This window comes from Felis catus, chromosome X (genome assembly GCF_018350175.1).
Source record: "Felis catus isolate Fca126 chromosome X, F.catus_Fca126_mat1.0, whole genome shotgun sequence".
Lineage (NCBI taxonomy): Eukaryota > Metazoa > Chordata > Mammalia > Carnivora > Felidae > Felis > Felis catus.
In genome coordinates this window covers 96426361-96448884 of record NC_058386.1, presented here as the reverse complement: position 1 = coordinate 96448884, position 22524 = coordinate 96426361, and the positions used below count along the sequence as shown (strand labels likewise).

Sequence of the window (22524 nt, the reverse complement as noted above, 5' to 3'; positions counted from 1 at the left end):
GGGAGAGCTTTGCGGTGATGAAAAAGACCTCCATTCTGTGGTGGTAGTTACACAAATATACATATGTAATAAACTGAAGCAGAACTATACACTCATATTGTACCAATGTCCAATTTCTGGTTTTGATATTGTACTATAATTGAGATATTGTACTATAATTAAGATATAACCACTGGGTGAAATGGGTGAAAGATACACAGGAGTTCTCTGTACTATGTTTGCAGCTTCTTGTATCTATAATTATTTCAAAGTGAAAAGTAAAAACGAACACTATCCAACTGCATGTTTATTTACTAAATATGTATATTTTCTAACTTTATTCAAGTTAAGCACAATCTATAATTACTGAGATAAAGTAAATTTCCCAAACCTGTTTGTTACAACCTAAAAACATCTTAGAGCTGAGTGGCTCTTAAAACCTACAAGCATAAACAGCAATTGTCTCTGGATACGGGGATTGGGAGGTGGCGGATGAGGAATGGGAGGGAAGCTACATTTTCAACCATCTACTTTTTGTACTAGACAAATTTTCACCATGTCCACGCCACGCATTATTTTTAAAAATTGTTTTTATCAAATACAAGTAAATTTTTATAAAATAGATGAACTAATTCTCCTTAAGCATTCAGTTTAAGAAAAAGAACATTACCATTAGCTTCCAATCTCTTAAATACCCTTCTCCATCTTCATTACATTCTTTCTCCCTGAGAGATGACTGATACCTTCAAACTTTGTGTTTATTATTCCCTTGCTGTTCTTTATAGTTTTACTATGTTTGTATCTTTAAAGAATATATTCTTTAATTTTACATGGTTTTGAACTTAATATAAATGGAGTATTACTGTATGTATCTTACTGTGACTTGTTCTTTTCCCCCACTCAATGCTATGGTGCTGAATTCATCCATGGCATTGTACGTAATGAATTCATTCATATCTACTGCTGTAGAGGATGCCACATGAACATGCCACAATTATCAAAAAGATCGGTATCCAATGTGTATAAATAGAAGGTAAGAATACTGGTAGTAAAAAAAAAAAATTCGGCACATTTGAGATTATATATACATTATATACAGACATACACAAACATACACAAACAGTATGTACTCTTTGACATAAATAGTTCTGTTGGGTGATGTTCTTGGCCTTAAAATGGCTCTCATTGGCACAGTATCTCATAATGTCTCAACACCAAACTTCTTTGCTTGGATATAAGGCTGGGATTGCTTTTTATATATAATGATGATACCAATGCATGTGCCCATAAGAAGTATAAAAGTGTTTTGGTTATTTCACATTTTTGTCATGCAAGTATTACTTTTTCAATTAACACACACATATTTTATAGTATTCTTTTATTCTAAACATTATAAAACAAATGGAAATTAGTGGAAATCTAAAAAACGTACAATCCTTTTCCTCATAGCACAATATTTGTTATTTCTAGAGCACCCAACCACACCTAGTAAGATACAGTGACAATACTATTTAACAAAAATAATAAGCAACAGAAAAGCAAGAAAATTTACATAAAATAGAAAAATGAGTGAAAAGTATACACAATTTGTAGAAATAGAATTCTCAGAAAACACAGCTTACCTTTAATGTTGAAATCCCAACCTTTCCTGGAGACCTGTATAGAAATAAAAGGAAGGAGGTATTGAATAGTGGAGGCAAGAAGGGAAATACATCTACACACTTATTAAAGACAAGCCCACATTTTAAAACACTTATATACTTTGTGATTGAAAAAAGTCTTCTGTGCACATAGAAAATGTAGAAAACATAAAAAAGAGAGAAGAAAATTAAAGTGACCTCTAATCCTACGATCTAGGGATTTGAGTATGTACCTTTTGTCTTCCCATATACATATGATGTATAATACTATAATAGACATCCTTGTAAATAAAATTGGGGCACCTGGGTGGCTCAGTCGGTTAAGCGTCTCTTGGTTTTGGCTCAGGTAATGACCTCGTGGTTCGTGAGTTCGAGCCCTACATCCAGCTCTGCACAGAGCGCACTTTTAGGATTCTCTCCCTCCCTCCTTCTCTTTCAAAATAAATAAATAAACTTTAAAATAAGCATCCTTCATAAATAAAATTGTGTGCTCTTCCATGATAATTTTTTTTAAGTGTATTTATTTTGAGAGAGAGAGAATCCCAAGCAGGCTCTATGCCGTCAGCACGGAGCCTGATGATCCCACAGAACTGTGAGATCATGACTGGAGTCGAAATCAAGAGCTGGATGCTTAACTGACTGAGCCACCCAGGTGCCCCCATGATAAATTTCCTTAAAATAAATTTTCTAAAAGTGGAATTGCAGGTCAAAAGTATACATATTTTTCAGCATTTTGAGAAACTTTCAAAGCGCCCTTCAGAACAGTTGTACCAGTTTATACTCTCACTGCTCTGAGTGCCTGTTTCTTAATACCCCCGCCAAAAATGAGTGTTATTTTGAAAATCTTTACAAATTTGACAAGGAAAGTATCTCATTATCATCTTAATTGCAGTTCTTTGATTTGTAGTGTAGATGGAAAGTTTGATACGCATTAGACAGTTACTCTGCTTTTTAAGAGGAGGTACCCATTTTTGTTTGTAGCTCATTTATCTACTAGAGCAAAACTATTCCTTTTTTGAAAAAATTTTTTAGTGTTTATTTTTGAGAGAGAGACAGAGTGTGAGTGGGGGAGGGGCAGAGAGAGAAGGAGATACAGAATCTGAAGCAGGCTCCAGGCTCTGAGCTGTCAGCACAGAGCCGGATGCGGGGTGAACTTGGGAAGGGCAAGATCATGACCTAGACCAAAGTCAGACTCTTAACCAACTGAGCCACCCAGGTGCCCCAGTAAGAAACACTTTTAAATGAATATTAATACGCCATTTCTAAAACTTTTTTGTAAAATGTAATGATTACAGATGATACTTTATTTTGAAAGGCATCTTCAACATTATCAAATCAGATCGCCTCTTTTTACAGATAAAGAAACAGAGGTGCCCAGAGGTTAAATGAGTTTCCCCAAAGTCACATATTTAGGGGATAAACCAAGAGAAGCATCAAGTTCAACTACCATGCTCTTCAAATGGCAAACTGAGTAATCCATATTTGCTGTAGCAATCTTGAACTTCTAATCAAAACTTAGTGTGATAAAAAAATTATTTTGGTCACTTAACAGAACATCAACCCCTTTATTCAACAAACACTTATGGAATATCTACTATGTACCAGGGACTACAGATATGAAGATGAATAAAACATAATTCTAGTTTAGGAGGTTTTTAAAGCTCGTTTAAAAAACAAAAAGGTAGTAGGGGCACCTGGGCTGCACACTTGGTTGGGCATCTGACTCTTGATTTCGGCTCAAGTTATAATCCCAGGGTCATGGGATCGAACCCCACATCGAGAGCATAGAGCCTGCTTAAGACTCTTTCACCCTCTGCCCCTCTCCCTGGCTCATGTTCTCTCTCTCTAAGACAAAACAAAACAAAACAAAACAAAACAAAAGGTAGCTATATAAAATAGTGCTGACCATTTAACCGTAGTGCCCAGACAATATAATTTCATGTTGACAAAGGACAATTTGCAGAAATGAAAAATATATTCCCAATTATTTGGCTTCCCTGGCATACCTATACAGTACTGCTATGTAACAAAATCCTCTTTATCCAGGGGTGATCAGGACCAAAGCTACTCTGATTTAAAAAAAAAAAAAGTGTTTGACTCTTGATTTTGGCTCAGGTCATGATTTTGTGTCTCCCTCTCTCTCTGTCCCTCCCCTGCTCGCTCTCTGTCAAAATAAAGAAACATTTAAAAATTAAAAAAAAAGAAAAAAGACGCTTAATCAACTGAGCCACTCAGGCGCCCCTGACCAGTTTTTTTTTAGCTGTCAAAAAAAGAAAAACACACACAGAATGGGGAACTACATTTATCTCTTGTATATGTAACATTCAATAAAGGGCACTTTTTGGCTATTGATTCACAGGGTCTAAATTATGGACTAATTGTTGACACACATGGAAATATTCCAGATTGGTGCTAACAGGGCTTTACCTATGCTTTACCTATACCATAAAATTTATTATTTTGGGGAGCTAAGGGGACATAGTGAAAAGAGCAAGAGCTTTCAAGCATATGGCCCCTGCTTAAATTAAATATTCTTCCTACCATTTACTCTATGTGTGATCTTGATGAAATCACTTAATTTGTCCAAGCCTCAATCTCCTCTGTAAAACAGGGTAAAAGCACTCTACTTCATAGACCTTTCTGTAAGCATTAAATGAGAGCACATGGGGCACACACAGTAAGTGGCAGTTTCTTCAGCAGCTTCGAATTGCTTCATCGAAATTCACAAATGAGGACCTTCAGCAAGTTTCTCTAAGGTACTTTGGCAGTCTGTTGGTAGTGGGGAGACTGAGACCAATTTCTTAAACACAGAAAAGATACCCTACAGGCTGTCAAATTCCAGTCCACCTACCAACAGGGAATACGAGAAAAACCAGATTATATTGAGCTGGTGATTAAAATGGGATCCGGCTTACGTTTTGTGATGGCATTAAACAAAAAACTAATAACAAAAGACAGTCATGTTTGAGACATATTTTAAATGTTACAGAGTTGTTATGATCTTGATAGGCAGTAAAACAGCTTCTTCTAGGCTAATCAAGCCTAAAATTGTCTTTAATAGGGGTAGCCTATATGACCAGGATTCTTTTGTGATACATTTTTTTGATCCATTTATAGAACACTGGCATCTAGTAAAAAGTGAAAGCGTATTTATAATTTGTAAAGTTGGCTAAAACAACGTGTATGATTTGTATCATGTACCAAGCTGAGAAAGGAACAATGTGTTTCACCCTAAGAAACAGTAAATCATAATTTAGTATTCCCACAGGAAGTATTCCTAATGGGGCATTATAATAATAACGAAACAATGGCCATCTTTTATTAAGCATGTGCCCAAAACCTTGCTAAGACTTGACTTAGTTTTAACTTCTTTTGTCCTCACAACTTTCCTATGAGGTAGTGTTATTACGTTCCCTATTATACACAACAAAACATTTGAGGCTTGGGTCAGATTAGGTCACCTAAATTGCACTGCTAGTAAATTGTAGGGCCAGAATCTGACCCCAGGCAGTCTGACTCTAAGAGCCCACTCTCTCAAATACTTTGCAATATTGCCTCGTTTCCGGGCAAGGTCTTAAAAGATGATGATTATGAAAATACTATAATTGGCGCTATGAACACCAAAGTAAAGGCAATTAGTGCTGCTTCTTGGGTTGGACTAGACTAAGTCAAAGGCTCTGAATCCTGATCTGCCTTTAACAACTACAATTAACACCTAATTGATTTGGCACTGCTAGGGAATAAAATAATGAAATGCTCCATATATAAAAGTTCAAGAGTGATGAAGCTTCTCTTTTAGTGCCAAACTTCTGAAAGTATTTTAATTATTTTTGAATTTCCATTTCAAAAGCAGCTTGTAAATAAGTACATTATAGGCTAAGCCTTGCCCTTCCAGTAATCTTTCCCTTGCAAATACCTTCTTAAACAAAGGATATACAATTTTCCCTTTCTTACTGACCTGGAGTAATTATGCTCAAATACCACACTATGTTTTAATATAGTAATGCCCTCCAGAGACATTTATTTGCAGGGAATTTATTTGCCTTCACACTACAGGACCCCAGGCTATTATGCCTGGAATGTCTGTGTTTTACAGTTTTGCATCACTTTCCTCAATTTAAGTGGTCACTTTAATTGGTCACTTCTTCCAGTTGGCCATGTGCCTGTCTTTAAAAGCTTCCCTCCCTTTCTAATTTTTGCTTCTAATCTGCGTTGAGCTGGGAAACCAGGTTTTTAAAAATGGAATTGTACGGTAAAGGAAGAATCCAGAGATTCTCAGTAAAAGTCTCCCGTGAAAAAATTTTTACACGACTTTACTGTGGACTTCACGGCACATTGTTTGATTGGTCAGGGGCTGTTTAAGTGATTATTTCTTATTTTCAGCTGTACTGGAGAATCTATTACCAAAGAAGTGGCTGTCAGGTAAGCAAGGTGTCACTAATCTTTGGTATCCCTGGACAACCACTCAAGTCTTCTCTGTTTCTCAGTCTCTGACTTCAAAGTAGAGATAAGAACATTATACTATTTCAAGGTGATTATGTGCCTAAAGAAAACAACTATTCATGTTCAAGTTTGGAGACAGGAGAAATGGGCATCTAGAGGTCAAGAAAATTAAGTTCTATTCTAGGTTTTCCCAACCAACTAGCTACATGACCTTTAAGCATGAGTTTTTAGACTTCCCATAATTTTAGAAAATTTTAAGACCCTTCATTAGTTTGAGAGTGAAGGTGTTAATTTATACCATGATTAATGATCTAAATTTTATATCCTCTGATATCCCTTAAAATTGAGAAAAATTGTAGGAAACACTGACATAATCCAACACACATACATCCTGAAATGCCCAGTAATACTTTGATACATCTAGTTAAGTAGAAAAATAGTCCTTCAAGATTTCTGTAGATACTAATTATAGCAAATTAGATTCCTCCTGTTTACAGGTTAAGGTCAGTAATTTTTCCCAGAAAAAGTCCAAATGCCTACATAAAATAACTTTTATTGCACCCCACACAAGAGAAATTTTGAAGAAACTCTGAAATGGGGCACCTGGCTGGCTCAGTCGGTAAAACATGCAACTCTCAATCTCAGGGTCATGAGTTCAAGCTCCATGTTAAGGTATAGAGCCTACTTTAAAAAAAAAAAAAAAAAAAGAGGAAGAAAAGAAAAGAAACTCTAAAGTAACAGGTAGACATATTTAAGTATTGGTGGTATACCCCACTTAAATAAAACTTAAGAAACCAAAATGAGAGCTTCAAAAGTTCATTTTTTCATTTGAAAAGTTTTTATTGTAGGGTATTTTTAAATGAAATATTTTCAACACATTTAAATATCTAACAAAGCTTAATTCAAATAATAAACGTGCTTCTTATGAAGTTGAGCAAAAATATAAAGGGCTATACTTCCTTGATTACCTAATAGTGTAAGAAAAACTTCCAACATACGAATACTAGTTACAAACACAGAAAATCTTTGATTTTTGCAGCAATTTCTGAAACTGAAAACATATCTACCAATTGTACTATTAAATTTAAACATGAAAAACAAGCAATTTCTAAAACAGCTTCAAAATACAATCTGCTTTAAAAAAGTATCGGTATTCTGCTAAAAAAAAAAAACAAACACCCTATACGGCTTACAGATCAAATATTAAAATTATTTTTAGTGTGGTTTCCACTCAGGTTTTGAATATAAAAGCAATTTTCAAATTTGTACTTCAGTAACTTACAATACAGATAGAATATCTTAATTCATTATACCTTAGTTTCTAAAAGACAGTTATTTTCATGTACTCGTTATGTTGAGTTTATACTAACAAAGCTCATGTTTGAATATAAAATAATGTGTGACAGATGCTTTCTCAGAGTCCCTATCCATTTAGCATTTTAATTACAGTTTTCTTTTTGCAGCTAGGGTATTTGTGTTTAGAACCAATTCATTTTAATGTCTGCACAACATTCATTATTTTTAAAATTTACGTGGCTTCAAAACATTGCTTTGTGGATTTTGCAAGACAGTATAGGAATTGTTTTTCTTTTATACACTCTGACCTGATCCAGCAATAGCCTTCACATACCTCAAGCAAAATTTCATTAGAATAATAAGTTCACTAATCCAAAGGTAGGTCCTGGATTTGGATCTGATGACAATAACCGCAACTTACCCAAAAGGTTGCCCACCAAGTTTCCACAGGAAGCACAAAACTCTGACAAAATAATACTGCATTCAATACAATTTCAGTGAACGCTAACAAATATGCAAGCAACACGTTTTATTAACCCTCTTAGCTTGACTTTGGAACTTGCTAAACCTGACTCTCTGGTAATGTCGAGAACAGTACTCATTTACTTTAAAAAAACAAACTCAATCTCAGAGAAAATGCATAGCACTAGGCTATTTTCAAGAGATCTGGATGCACCATAACTGTGGGGTTTTCTGTCACAGGTGTTGGAAGTGAGTATCCTATCTATTGATGTTACCTAGCATCAAAAAAATTTACAGTAATCCCTCTCAAAATTCTAAAAGGACTTTAAAAAAATCAGTCAGAAAGGAAGAGTAATTTTTTAAGTGTTTGAAGGAAGCTTAAGAACCATTTAGACCGGGGCACCTGGCTGGCTCAGTGGGTAGAGCATGAGACTCTTGATCTCGGGGTTGTGTAAATTCAAGTCCCACATTGGGTGTAGAGATTACTTAAAAATAAAATCTTAAAAACAAAAAACAAACCAACCATTTAGACCAACAATCTCATTTCACATGTGAGGAAAAGAAGCTAAATAAGGTTAAATGAATGGTTAAATGAATCCATTCATTTAACCTTTACCTACTGCTTACCATGGACCAGCATTGTGCTAGGCACTACGTGTAAAACAGTGAACAAGGCCGACAGGATCCCCACCCTCCTAGAGCTTAAGCTAAGATCAAAGGCCTACTTAGTTAGGACTTGGACTCAAGTCTCTCTGCGGATTTTAACAACTCATGCAGCCTGTGAACTCACCCTAATAATTCTAAAAACCCTTCATGGTTTCACATGGGTAGGCAGCCAATCAAGTAAAACTGGCCATTTATTAAAGCCTTGAGTACCTAAAATACCACCACAAATTTCCCAGGGAAGATTTGGGGATCCCAGAGACTGAAAGGGCAACATGACATCAATGTGGAAGTAGGACTATTAAGCTTAGCTACATAGTAAAAAAAAACAAAAACAAAAACAAAAACTGAGAGCTGGAATCAGGAGATCTGTGTTTTAGTCCTGAATCTGCTAGTAACAAGGACTGTGGCCATAAAAATATATTTTGGGGGAGTTTTTCCAACTTTTAATTGTGGCCATTTCAAACATACACAAAATAGGGAGAATAATATTATGAACCCACATGTACAACATATCAACCATGTTCAATAATGATCAATATCAATACTCTTCCCTCCACACCCCTGCCATATTATTTTGAAGCAAATCCCAGAAATTGTTTTATTTTTACCCATAAAAATGTCATACGAATCTAAAAAAGATATTTTTTAAGACATAACCACAACACTATTACCAATTTAACAATACCTTATTATACACAGTCATGATTCATACTTTGATACACAATTCATACTGCCCAGATTGTCTCAAGTATTTTTTACAGTTGGTTCATTTCAATTAATATCCAAATAAGGTTCACGTGTTACAATCAGTTGCTACGTCTCTCTCAATCAGTAGGTTCCCCTTCAATCTCTTCTATTTCTTGCTATTCATGTGTTGAAGAACTAGTTTATTCATCCTGAAGAGGATTTTTAGGGCAGTGAAACTATTCAGTATGATACTGTAATGGGGGATACCTGTCCTACATTTGTCCAAACCAGTAGAATGTACAACACCAAGTGTGAACCCTATGGCAAACTACGGACTATGTATGGGTGATTATGGTGCGTCAATGTAGACTCCTCAATGGGTAACAAGTGTACCACTCTGGCAGAGGATGCTGGTAATGTGGGAGGCTCTGCATGTGTGCATGGGAGGAGGTAAATGGGGAATCTCTGTACCTTCCTTTCAATTTGGCTGCGAACCTGTAACTGCTTTAAAAATATAGTCTTTAAAAAAACACCCAAACAACAGCAAACAAAGAAATGAGGTCGTCCATCCTGTAGAAATTCTCATGGTCTGAATTTTGTTGGTTGCATCTCCACCATGTCACATCATAAAAAATATTTTAAAGGAAAACCTTCACAAGAGGCTGGAGGGATGGAATGCGCACATACCCAAAGAAAACTGCAAGCACCTATAAGAACAATATCAGAAAGACTGGTGCTTAGAATGTGCTCGGATTAAAAAAAATTCCAGACACAGCTTTCCTTTATTTTAATTTATATTCAGAACAAGAACAACAAAAGGTGCGGGTCTGTTTACATGTAGACAAATAGTATAATATAAAAGGCTGTTCCAATTCTTTTTTTTCTAGTGAAGATTACCGATAGTCAAACCAGAAAAGGAAAAACAAATTGTAATGAGGAAACTGAATCCCAAAGCATTCAAGGAGATAAAAGTACCTAGATAATCTAAATGAGTTCAGTTCTCCCGTCCCAGACAAATTATATCCCAGCATACCCTAAGAATGTACACAGCTTCCTCCCTATCTAAAGCCTTTAAAGAATCAGGTAAGATAGAAGAGGAAAATGAGAAAAACACTCAATAGTCAATAATGGAAAGCAGGTAAATGCTAAAAACTATAAGCAGATTTGCTTGATGTCAATCCCAAGCAAAAAAAAAAAAAATTTTTTTAATGTTTGTTTATTTTTGAGAGACAGACAGAACGTGAGCAGGGTAGGGGCTAAGAGAGAGAGGGAGATGGAGACACAGAATTGGAAGCAGGTTCCAGGTTGTGTGCGGTCAGCACAGAGCCTGACGTGTGGCTTGAACTCACAAACTGCGAGATCATGACCTGAGCCGAAGTTGCACACTTAACAGACTAAGCCACCCAGGCACCCCATTTCCAAGCAAAATTCTTAAGCACACTGTTAAATGGTTTAAGGGCCCTAGGCATGGGTAAGATAATCATTAAGAGTCAGTAAGCATTCAGGACACCTTAGGTGGCTCAGTGGGTTAAGTGTCCAGACTCTGGATTTCAGCTCAGGTCATGATCTCACAGTTTCTGAGATCAAGCTCTGTCTCCCTCTCTCCTGCTTGCACATGTGCTCTCTCCCTCAAAATAAATAATAAACAAACCTAAAAAAGAAACAAAAACAAAAACCTAGTTTTAAAAAAAGAGTCAGTAAGCATTCACAGAAAGCCTGTCATACAAGATTAACCTAATTGCCTTTTTTGATAGGGTAACTGGCTTAGAATATAAAGGGAATACTGTACACAAGTGAAAAAAAAATTGGATTTAAGCACTCAATTTTATAATATTCTCACCGATATCCTCTTTAAAAAAAAAAAAAAGATTTCATTTTTATTTATTTATTTTTATTTGTGAGAGAGAGGCAGAGCGTGAGCAGGGGAGGGGCAGAGAGAGAGGGAGACACAGAATCTGAAGTAGGCTCCAGGCTCTGGGCTGTCGGTATGGCGCCCAACACGGGGCTCGAACCCACAAACTGCGAGATCATGACCTGAGCCGAAGTCAAACATTTAACCAATTGAGCCACCCAGGCACCCCAAAGATTTTATTTTTAAGTCATCTCTACACCCAAGTGAGCCTCGAACTCACATCTTTGAGATCAAGAGTCACATGCTCCACTGACTGAGCCAGCCAGGTCCCTCACAATAATATCCTTTTAGACAAGGATATTAACAAGGAGATGTTAAGCTAGAATACACTTAGATGGGTTTGTAACTGATTGAACATTACTCAAAGTATGCTGATTAATGCATCAATAAAAAACCATAAGGAACTATCAAATAATTTCTACTGTACTCTATCCTACTTATTTTATTTTTTTAAGATTTTTTTTTATTTTTTATTTTTAAGTAATCTCTACACCCAATGTGAGGCTCGAACTTATAACTCCAAGATCAAGAGTCACACCCTCTATGACTGAGCCAGTCAGGTGCCCCTATCCTACTTATTCTTATTAATGTCTTGAATGTGGACACTGCTGGCATATCTACCTAATTGGCAGATGACACAAAGTTGGGAAGCATAGAGAATATACTAGCTGACAGCACCCACAAATATTTTAAGAGTTTACAACAATAAGCCAGTCTTAACAGAATGCAATGGAGTGGGGATAAATATAAAACGAATGATTGGGGATATACAACTTAACAGCAAACAACGTAAAAACATTTAGGTATTTCTGTTGATTGCTCAGACACAGCAAAGGCTGTGATATGGCTGCTGAAATAGCTGGTGTAATCTGAGGAACTATTATGGCCAGGGCAAGGGGAGTGGTTCGATTCTGCTCTACTTCTCACCGATAAGAACACATTTGAAGAGGAACACTGATGAAAGAGAACTTATCTGCAAGAGAAAAACCAATTTGGTGAATGTTCTAGAAACCAAGTAGAATGATATACAGAACTAAGGATGCTAACCTGATGAAGACAAGGAAGAAATAAATACCTCTTTATTTGGGGGATCTGGGATTTATTTTGGTAAGTACAGGCAGTGAAACTTTGCAGGTAGTCTGATGTTTTCATTGCAACCTATATTTTAACTCTTAAATTGATATTTTATATTGGATATGCAGCACATACATGTAACTATGAAGCATAACAAACAAAATGAACTGTGATTCACCATCTTACCTGACAATGAGAATAGCATGAAGACTAGGACAGCTACTGTGTTGCCCTATTCCATCTGCTGCCTTTCTCTTAAAGGGAACCGGTAGCCCAGATTTGATTTATTGTTCCCTTACTTTATCATTTTAAAAAGATAAGGTATCCCTGAACAATGTATTGTTAAGTTTTGTTATTTCTGAGCTTTGTTTTCACTGATGCACTTCCAAAGAAAAAAGTGTTGGACCCTAAAATAAACATTGCACTCAAAAATCTTAGTTTTCCTGTCAGAGTAAAGGCTACCTTTTATCACTGCACACTCCAGTTGTATTTAAGTCTCCTAAGTGTACCCATACCCACCAGTCTTCTGCTTCTCCCCCACCAAGGGATGCCAGATTTAGCAACCAGAAGTACAGGCTGCCCAGTTAAATTCCAATTTCACATAAACAACAAATACACTTTCAATATTAAATGCTTATCTAAAATTGGAATTTCACTGGGAGTCCTGTATTTTATCAGGCAACCCTACCCCACACTCAAGTTAATTAAGTGGACAATTAATCCTATGATCTGTTGCTATGTGATAAAGGGACAAAGCAGGAAGAACTGCATGGCCAATGTCATTGTATAAACATTCATCTAAGTATTCAACAGTGTTCACTGACCAGAAAAAAAAATAATTTGCACATGTGTGAATTCAAAGCCTTCCCAGACAGTGCGTTCAGTGTTTATGCCCAAATGCAAATACCACTGCATATATGCAGTTAAGTACATTTTTCAAAAACACTCGGTGAAGAATAGGAAGGTATATTAATAGCTTAATTATGTTGGCTTGGATTGTCCCCTCTCCAAAAAACCAAATTCTCTAGATATGTAAATTGACTTATAACCATTATGTAAACATATTCATATCATTTGTAAGCTGTCCTCAGTATGTTCAAAATGAGGTTAACCTATATAGGTTAAATAAACATCAAGCCAACTTTCTAGATAAATATCAATTAAAATGATGTCATTAAAAAGGGATTCAAGGGGCACCTGGGTAGCTCGGTGGGTGGAGCATGTGATTCTTGATCTAGGGGTCATGAGTTTGAGCCCCATGTTGGGTGCAGAGATTACTTTAAAAAATAAAACCTTTCGGGGCGCCTGGGTGGCGCAGTCGGTTAAGCGTCCGACTTCAGCCAGGTCACGATCTCACGGTCTGTGAGTTCGAGCCCCACGTCAGGCTCTGGGCTGATGGCTCAGATCCTGGAGCCTGTTTCTGATTCTGTGTCTCCCTCTCTCTCTGCCCCTCCCCCGTTCATGCTCTGTCTCTCTCTGTCCCAAAAATAAATAAACGTTGAAAAAAAAAATTAAAAAAAAAAAATAAAACCTTTCAAAATACATAAAGAGGGGCATTTGGGTAGTTCAGTCGGTTAAGCGTCCCAGTTTGGTTCAGGTCTAACGGTTTGTGAGTTCAGCCCCGCATCGGGCTCCCTGCTGTCAGCACAGAGCCTGCTTCAGATCCTCATTCTCGCTCTCTCCCTCTCCAAAATAAACATTCCAAAACTTTCTTTTAAATAAATAAAGGGATTCAGTTACCATATACACAAAACCACTTTAGGACACGCTTCACTTTACAAAAAGGGATACCAGAAATATTTCAGATGCAATCAATACAGGTGTGTATTAAGAACCTACATAGATTAGATTCCCCAAACAGAAGCTAGTAACGTGCACTCTTTTGCCTGGCTTACTAACCACAAAGCTCATCTTTTGGAACCAGGTATTGAAATGTCTGACTGTATAGGAGTCTTGGTTTATCAGAGCTGCAGCAAGTGGTTTCTCTCCAATCACTGGATCACCTTTTCCAATTTTCAACTTAAATCTTCATCACTCATGTGCTATGGCTTTAGGGTAATCAGGCCTTAAAATCACGTAGCAAGTGCTTAAGTCTACTTTAGAAAAGAACACTGCGTTTGTACGGTTTCAAAGAGCCAGATCCCATAAACCATCCTACCTCTAGTGTCTCACCCTTTAGCTACAGACAGATCCTTCTGCCTTTTGGGCTTGGTGTTTCTTTACCTCTTACCTGAGGGGTATCTGAAAAACAAACAAACACAATCTGTAAGCCTTCTGAGAGCAGGCAGGAAGAAGAGTGCAAAGTAAACCTACATCTGCCACCTGCTTCACGGTCAACTGAACAACGAGGAGCTCAAAGAACCACCTCCTAAAGTACACAAAGTATTAAAAGCAATCTCACACTTCACATTCGTGTTTCCAGACTTCTTACTGTACTGGGTGGAAAGAATATACCAAAACAATTTGGCAGCACACAGAAAAACAGACGAACGAAGTATTTTTCTGTCAGTAAGAGGACGCACCTTTTTTTAGGCTCTGAGAAAAAAAGGTGGTTGGCTCTGAAGAAGCCTCTTGTCAGGTTGCAAAATTCCTGACAGGCTCCTAAAGGGTAAAAAGAGGCAACGACATAGAAGGAGGGAGTAGAGTCAGTCAGCTGGAATAAAGCTGGTAGCCTGGAAAACACTGTTCTTCTAGGAAGGTGACTACCAGGGGCCAACAGAATTACTCTATAGCTTGATTTTGTTTTTATCCTCCTCTTTTTTTTTTTTTTTTTTTTGCCTTTGCCATCAGGAAAACGAAAAAGATGAGCCTCAACAGTTTGTCAAGAAACTGAATCCACAGAACAGAGAACAGCTTTCCTGTACAAAGAAGGTGCTGGAGAATCTAAGGCCCTTGAGGTGAACAGGATATGAGCATAGATAAGGCCTTAGCCGGTCATTAGAGTAAGCAGGTAATCAGAAGAGTTTTGCTTTCTAAAGCCCAGTCAACTGAATAGGAAATAGTTTGCTTAGGGGAAACTGAGATCAACACGAAAGTGCTAAATCTAAATTATGAATCAGAAGGGTTCTGGTGATTAAAACACCCTGACATAAAGATTTTCTACCCACTAAGGCCAGGCAGAAAAACAACATCAAACACAAAGCCAAAAACTAAAACAAAACCCAAACCCCAGGTTAAACAAAAATGGAAAACAGTTCAAATTTAGATAAGATACTGTTTTATTTAAAAAAAATTTTTTTTAACGTTTTTATTTATTTTTGAGACAGAGAGAGACAGAGCATGAACGGGCAGGGGCAGAGAGAGAGGGAGACACAGAATCGGAAGCAGGCTCCAGGCTCTGAGCCGTCAGCTCAGAGCCCGACGCGGGGCTCGAACTCACGGACCGCGAGATCGTGACCTGAGCTGAAGTCGGTCGCTTAACCGACTGAGCCACCCAGGCGCCCCGTTTTATTTTTTAAATCTTGCTCTAAGTGCATAGTTTTTAAAATTTGGTATGCAATACTGTTCGTTGGTATTGAAGTGTATTTACGGATTTTATTAGTTACATTCTTATGGGACATTTTTATTAATCATATGTGAAGTAATAAAGTCACCCATAGAAAGTGGAAGTCAAGTAACACCTTCAACTAACAACAGTCCTCAAATTAAAGAAATGGGATCTAAGAGAGAATCATTTGCTAGCTTTTCAAAATCAAATCATTTATGACAGTATCACATCCATTCTCAGAGCTCTATTTTAAGTTGGCTACTACCAAAAGTGACAATCCCAACTAAACCTGAAAAGCCTAGGAATAGCAGGAAAAACATAAGTGCTAGGCAATCACAAACAAGTCTTATTTTCCTAGTACAACCTATCATGTCATGTTTTCACTAGGCAGTTGAAAATAGGACTCATTCATATTTCCCTAGATACATGGTAATACTGACTTATTAACAAGATTAATAAAAAGCCAAGAACATACTTATAATTATCAAATAAGGAATTAACTGAATCCCTCAAGATGTGAATTACTACTGCTAGTATTCTTTGAAAGGCCATTTTATGTTTTAAATACTATGAAAGCCAAGAACAATGTATCTAAAATACCTAATAACTATTTTGTCAATGACATTAATGGGAATAGATGGTGAAAAATTTGGCACAATGGCTGTTTTTTGAAAGCAGGTTTTGTGGCCATATTTATAAATGATCTTTAATAAAATAAAACCCCATGAAGAAATATAAATCTAGTCACATATAAAGTAATTACAAACTTTAAAAATAGACTCTTAAGCAACTGTGTGTATTTTGTCTAAAATGACAACTTGATTTTTCAAAATTGATTTACATAATTTATGTAGTTTTATGCCATATTCCTGAAGGAATATCTTGATAATCTATTTACTGACAAAAATAACAGAAAAGCATATCCATTCCCTGGGTCCGCTCAAAAATTCTAAACTAAAAACATTCTACTTTGCACATTTACAGCCATTCAATAAATACCCACATTGAAACAATAACTCCAGGAGAAGACATCTATTTCACAATGTCCCAATTTGTTAAAGGGGGTTAGTTAAAAATCATATCTATTAATGACTTAAAGTAATTTGTAAAGGGTGCCTGGGTGGCTCAGTCGGTTAAGCATCTGACTCTTGATTTTGGCTCAGATCATGATCTTGCAGTTGTGAGATCAAGCCCTGTGTCAGGCTCCCTCACTGAGTGTGGACCCTGCTTGAAATTCTCTCTCTCTCTGCTTCTGCCCCCCTCCCTTGCTCTCTCTCTCTAAATTCAACTAGGAAAAAAAAGTAATTTTTAGGGGCGCCTGGGTGGCTTAGTCTGTTAAGCGTCTGACTCTTGATCTCAGCTCATGTCTTGATCTCAGGGTCGTGAGTTCATGCACTGTGATGGGCTCTATGCCCAGCGTGGAGGCTGCTTAAAAAAAAAAAAAAAAGTAATTTTTAGTAAAATCATAACAGAAACAGGTAACTAAATTTATGACTGCCTGGAGAAGTCAATACTAATGCAGTCATGCTAAATCACTTTTAACTTATTTTTTAAAAAGTAAACAAGAGGTTGGACTACAGGCTGTATCTGAAGTGTTATCAAGTTAATGTGCTAATATGACTCTGTAAATTATCTAAAACACCCTATAGTGTACTAATCTTAAAAAGTAAATGCCCTGGGTGCCTGGCTGGCTCAGTAGGTGGAGCATGGGACTCTTGATCTCGGGGTCATGAGTTTGAGTCCCACATTGAGTCCCACCTGACTGACTTACTTGGTAGAGCATGTGACTCTTGATCTTGGGGTCATGAGTTCAAGTTGAATGGTGGGCATAGAGCTTACTTAAAAAAAAAAAGTAAATGCCAATAACTTCTAAGGTCACCCTATATAAAAACTAGAGCTCTGAAGAATCTGTCACAACCCCCTCTTTAAAAACTTTACATAAATAAATTCTATAATCAGTGAACTGATTACTCAGACTTTGAGATCCTTTGCTTTTCTCCTTCTGAGTTTACTGCTCAACAAACAAACAAAAAAATCAAAGCAAACCATTTATTTTTAAAATTTAAAAAAAAATTTACTGCTGTGATAAAAGGTTTGATGGGAAAGGAAGTTGTAAACTAATGACTGAACTGAGGTTTTGGTATAAGTGGTAGCTTTTAATTATTCATGTTCTCCCTCCATATCATGAATAATAGAAAAATGAACATATTTCTGTACATTTAATATTAAGCATTTTATTTAAAAAATTTTTTTTAACATTTATTCACTTTTTAGAGACAGAGAGACAGGGTGTGAGTGGGGGAGGGGCAGAGAGAAAGACACAGAATCCGAAGCTGTCAGCAAGCACAGAGCCTGACTTGGGGCTCGAACCCAAGAACCGTGAGATCATGACCTGAGCTGAAGTTGGACGCTTAACCGACTGAGCCAGCCAGGCATCCCAAGCATTTTATTTTATAAATTTGATTACCATGCTTTATGTACCTGAATTTCTACTTCTGCATTCTTTAATGAAATATGTATTAGACACTTGATAAACACTCTAGAAAAATCTCAAATTACCTAGAATGCTTACCTACGTAAAACATTCTGAGTGGCAAGTTTATTATTGATTATAAAAAAGGCTATTCAATCTTATTTATAGCCTAAATAGCAATTACTGACAATGTAGTTTTTGTAATTACTTAGCTACTATGAATGCATTTTTCCCATTAATTTGACAGCCAGAAGAGGTTTGATTAGGTGGAAAATATTAATAACTACCACATGCATTCATTGTGACTGCTAAAACACACCTTTGAAGGGGAAGAAAAACAAAACAAAACATGGTGTTTCCAATTAGTGGCTTGTAGCCAAAAATATGAATCAGTTATGCTAAAAAAAAAAAAAAAAAAAGGAGAAGAAGAGAAAGAAAGAAAGAAAGAAAGAAAGAAAGAAAGAAAGAAAGAAAGCCAGCCACAAAACCGTGGCCTAAATAAACAACTGACAACAATCTACAAAACAAATACAGGAAAAAAAAATCCAGGATCAAGACGTTTTGATGAGGCACAGAACACAGAAGCCCCATCAGCACTGGCTCACATCTTGAGGGGTTTTCCCTTAGGAACAAAGAACATACCCTTTGAAATGCAGTAGCAGTATCTGGGATTCCAGCGCTTTCAGTAGCAAGGTCATTTTCTGACCTAGCTACTGTACCATAATCAATTCCATCAGCGCTTACAAAGAACATTAAAAATACTGCTTTTTGGGGCGCCTGGGTGGCTCAGTTGCTTAAGCGTTTGACTCTTGATTTCGGTTCGGGTCATGATCTCCCAATTCGTGAGACTGAGCCCCGAGTCAGGCTCTGGGCTGAGCATGGAGCCTGTTTGGAATTCGCTCTCTCCCTGCCCCTCCCATACTGGCTCTTTCTCTCTTTCAAAATAAACAAATAAACTTAAAATATATATATTGCTTTTGGGGGGACGCCTAGGTGGCTCAGTCAGTTAAGCCTCTAACTCTTGATTTCGGCTCAGGTCAGGATTTCCCAGGTGGTGGGATCAAGCTCCGCAGCAGCCTACCTTCTGAGCATGGAGCCTGCTTCAGAGTCTCTCTCTCTGCCCCTCCCCTACTCACACTGGCTCTGTCTCTCTCAAAATAAATAAACATTAAAAATATACTTTGTAGTGGCGCCGGGGTGGCTCAGTCGGTTAAGCATCTGACTTTGGCTCAGGTCGTGGTTTGTGAGTTCGAGGCCCCATCGGGCTCTATGCCTAGGGCTCGGAGCCTGGAGCCTGCTTCTGATTCTGTGTCTCCCTCCCTTTCTGCCCCTCCTCCACTCGCACTCTATCTCTCTCAAAAGTAAATAAACACTTAAAAAAATTATATATATACTTTTCATTGTTTTAAATGAATTATACATACCCAAACAGCAGAAGAGTTAGTCTCATCATTCTAATAATTCACATTTAAAACTTAACATCACAAATGTTTATAGTTTAGAAAAGAAAAGTAGGGCAAAACCTAATGTTTTATGTCTTCATTCAAAACCATCATCTTAATTACCACAAAGTGGTAACGCTCCACTTTTGCTGGCTGGCCCTTATCTACCCTGAGATGAGTTTTATTTGCAAAATTAGGGTAATAATTGTCCTACCTGTCTCACAAAAATTGTCCTTCTGTTTCACAGAACTGCAGGATAATCAGAAGAGATAATGTAACCAAAAGTACTTTGAAAACTAATGCCCGACATCGGTAGAGAGTATGGCATTACCATTCTTTACAAGTAACAACATAATACTTCTTTCTTGCTGTGAACACATTCATCCCTGGAAGAAACAGTTGGTAACAAGGAATCGATATGGCTATGGGATAACTGGAAACACCTCCTAAGGCTTCACTGTTAACATTTAATATTTGCTGAGTACAGGGCGTCCTCAAGTTACAAGGGTTCCATAAATCCAAACCACTGTCCTTGCCTCAGCCCCCTCCATTTCCTCCCTCTTTGCTCTTAATAGGAACTGGTGTGGGGGTGGGAGTACAGATTTGAGAGAACCAGGAAGTTCAAAAGTAGAAGAAAATGTGAAGAGAAGTGGAACACCACAGAGCATGCCTACTCACCATCCCTATCACCATCTAGACCTTTCTTTCACTACTACACATCAGTTGTGGACATCTCTCTATGCTGGGAAATAAGGCAAAGGTTAGAAGTCAATAGCTAAGAGCTATGACGTGGAACAAAAGAGGGATAGTAAAGTTCACTTAAAGGAAAAACAACTGATCTCAGTCATTAGCCATAATCTCTAAAGCCAATCCAAGAAAGTCAAAATACCAACTGCAAAATATTGACAAACCTACTCACTTTCACTCACAAAGGTGTTAGTGGTTTTTTTTTTTGTTTATTATTATTATTTTTTTTTAGTAATCTCTACACCCAATGTGGGGCTCAAACTCAGAACCTCAAGATCAAGAGTCGTATGCTCCTCCGACTGAGCCAGCCGGGCACCCCACAAAGGTACTAGTTTTATCAAGCTACCTATTTATTCATTCTGCTCACCTACCTTCCACTAACCCAATGAACTACCCTCACCTGTGATGCTAACCAATCCCACTTACCAATGTATTTACAATATCCAATTTAACCAATCTTTCCCTTGCTTGTTCTCAAAGATCCACCCATTATATTTCAGCCATCATGGTCCCTTCTCAGTTTTAAGGGACAGACAGTAAGTTATTGAATCTCTGTACTGATGACATTGGGTAATCGAGGAAGGAGACAGCTGGGAGTAAGTGGAGTAGAATTGAGCCTGCAGAAATGTTCAAACAACCTGCCATTTCAGTTTGACATGAGTAGATAAGTGTATTTTAAAGGAGATTTTTTAAAAAACACACAAATTGTTAATAGTACTGCTAATAACCAGAAAGAGGATTCCCTCAGTCTCCCTGAGGATTCTCCTCAGTCAATTTAAACAGACTTTCAGGAACAAATTTAAAAGAGAACTATGGATATTAAGTTCATCCATGGCTAGTTTTTCCAGTTCAAGAGCAATGCCAGAAAAAACACTCCCACCTCTTCTTTTGAGCCTATTTAGTAACCAGTGGGTTTGAATACAGCTCTACATTCTATTTACTGGTTCTCTAGAAAGTCTGACCTGTAAGAATGCCCACAGTTCAATGAATTTGTACTGGAATAGTCTGTGACAATTAGTAGTGGTCAAGTAGGTTTTATACAGGTATGGCTTGCTCTGTACAGGCTGCCTACTGGAAAATATTGTTAAAATTTTCTGTCAGAAGCTTCCAAAAATTTTATGCTTCACGCTTGGCCTTTTTAAAAAAAAAAAAAAAACAAAACACATTTTCTCTCCCCCCTGCCCACCTCCTTCTTTCTAAAAATATTAAGGATTGGGGCCCCGTGGAGAAAGTAAACCTTTCACTGCCCCTAAATCTATTTGTGCAACTAAAATAAAGTTCTCCTTGGAGCATTAGCAGAATTTAACCACAATTTTGATTAGGATACACAAGTCTTAAAATGAAACCGTTCTAATCACAATTTCAATAAAAATTCAAACCAGGAAGATTTAATCATTTCATAAAGTTACAGTCTTACAAAATAATCTTTTATTTAACAAGATAAACACTTGGGACGTCTGGGTGGCTCAGTAGGTTGAGCGTCCAACTCTTGATTTTGGCTCAGGTCATGATCCCAGGATCATGGGATTGAGCCCAGTGTTGCCTGCTTAAGATTTTCTCTCTCCTCCTCCGTGCACACACACGCACGCGCACTCTCTAAAAAAAAAAATAAAAAGATAAACACACTTTGAAAAGTAAAAAAAAAAAAAAAAAACAAACTTTTTTTAAATTAAAAAAAAATTTTTTTTAATGTTTATTTATTTTTGAGACAGAGGGAGAGAGAGAGAGAGAGAGAGAACGCATGAGTGGGGAAGGGGCAGAGAGAGAGGGAGAAATAGAATCCGAAGCAGGCTCCAGGCTCTGACAGAGCCTGACGCAGGGCTCGAACTCACTATCTGTGAGACCATGACCTGAGCCAAAGTCGTACACTCAACTGACTGAGCCACCCAGGAGCCACCCACGCAAAAAAAAAAAAAAAAAAAAAAATCTTAAGACTAAAATTCTACTTTGATTTTTAAAAGATTATTTATTGTTATGTATGGAAATGGATACTATTTACTAAATCATAGTGATTATGTCACTTAATGTCAGAGATTAATTGTGCATATTTAGAAGTCACTACTACACCCTACAATATTAACAAGCATGAGCACCAAAGACAAACACTAACACAAATACCAGCAGTTTATATATCCTAAATATTTCTTCAATATATTTTTTTTGTTTGTTTATTTTTGTTTTAAGTAGGGTCCATACCCAGCATTGAGCCCGGGGCT

At 37.1% G+C, this 22524-nt stretch overlaps 1 protein-coding gene across 4 annotated transcripts in view; it reads right to left on the bottom strand.

Annotated features, from left to right (window-relative positions):
• WDR44 (WD repeat domain 44) overlaps window positions 1–22524 on the bottom strand; it is an 80188-nt gene that overhangs the window by 49809 nt on the left and 7855 nt on the right. For all 4 annotated transcript variants that reach the window (XM_011279445.4, XM_045050328.1, XM_011279447.4 and 1 more), the window contains exon 2: window positions 1602–1635. In XM_011279445.4, coding sequence (XP_011277747.2) covers window positions 1602–1635 — 34 coding nt within the window. The remainder of the gene's footprint in view (window positions 1–1601; window positions 1636–22524) is intronic.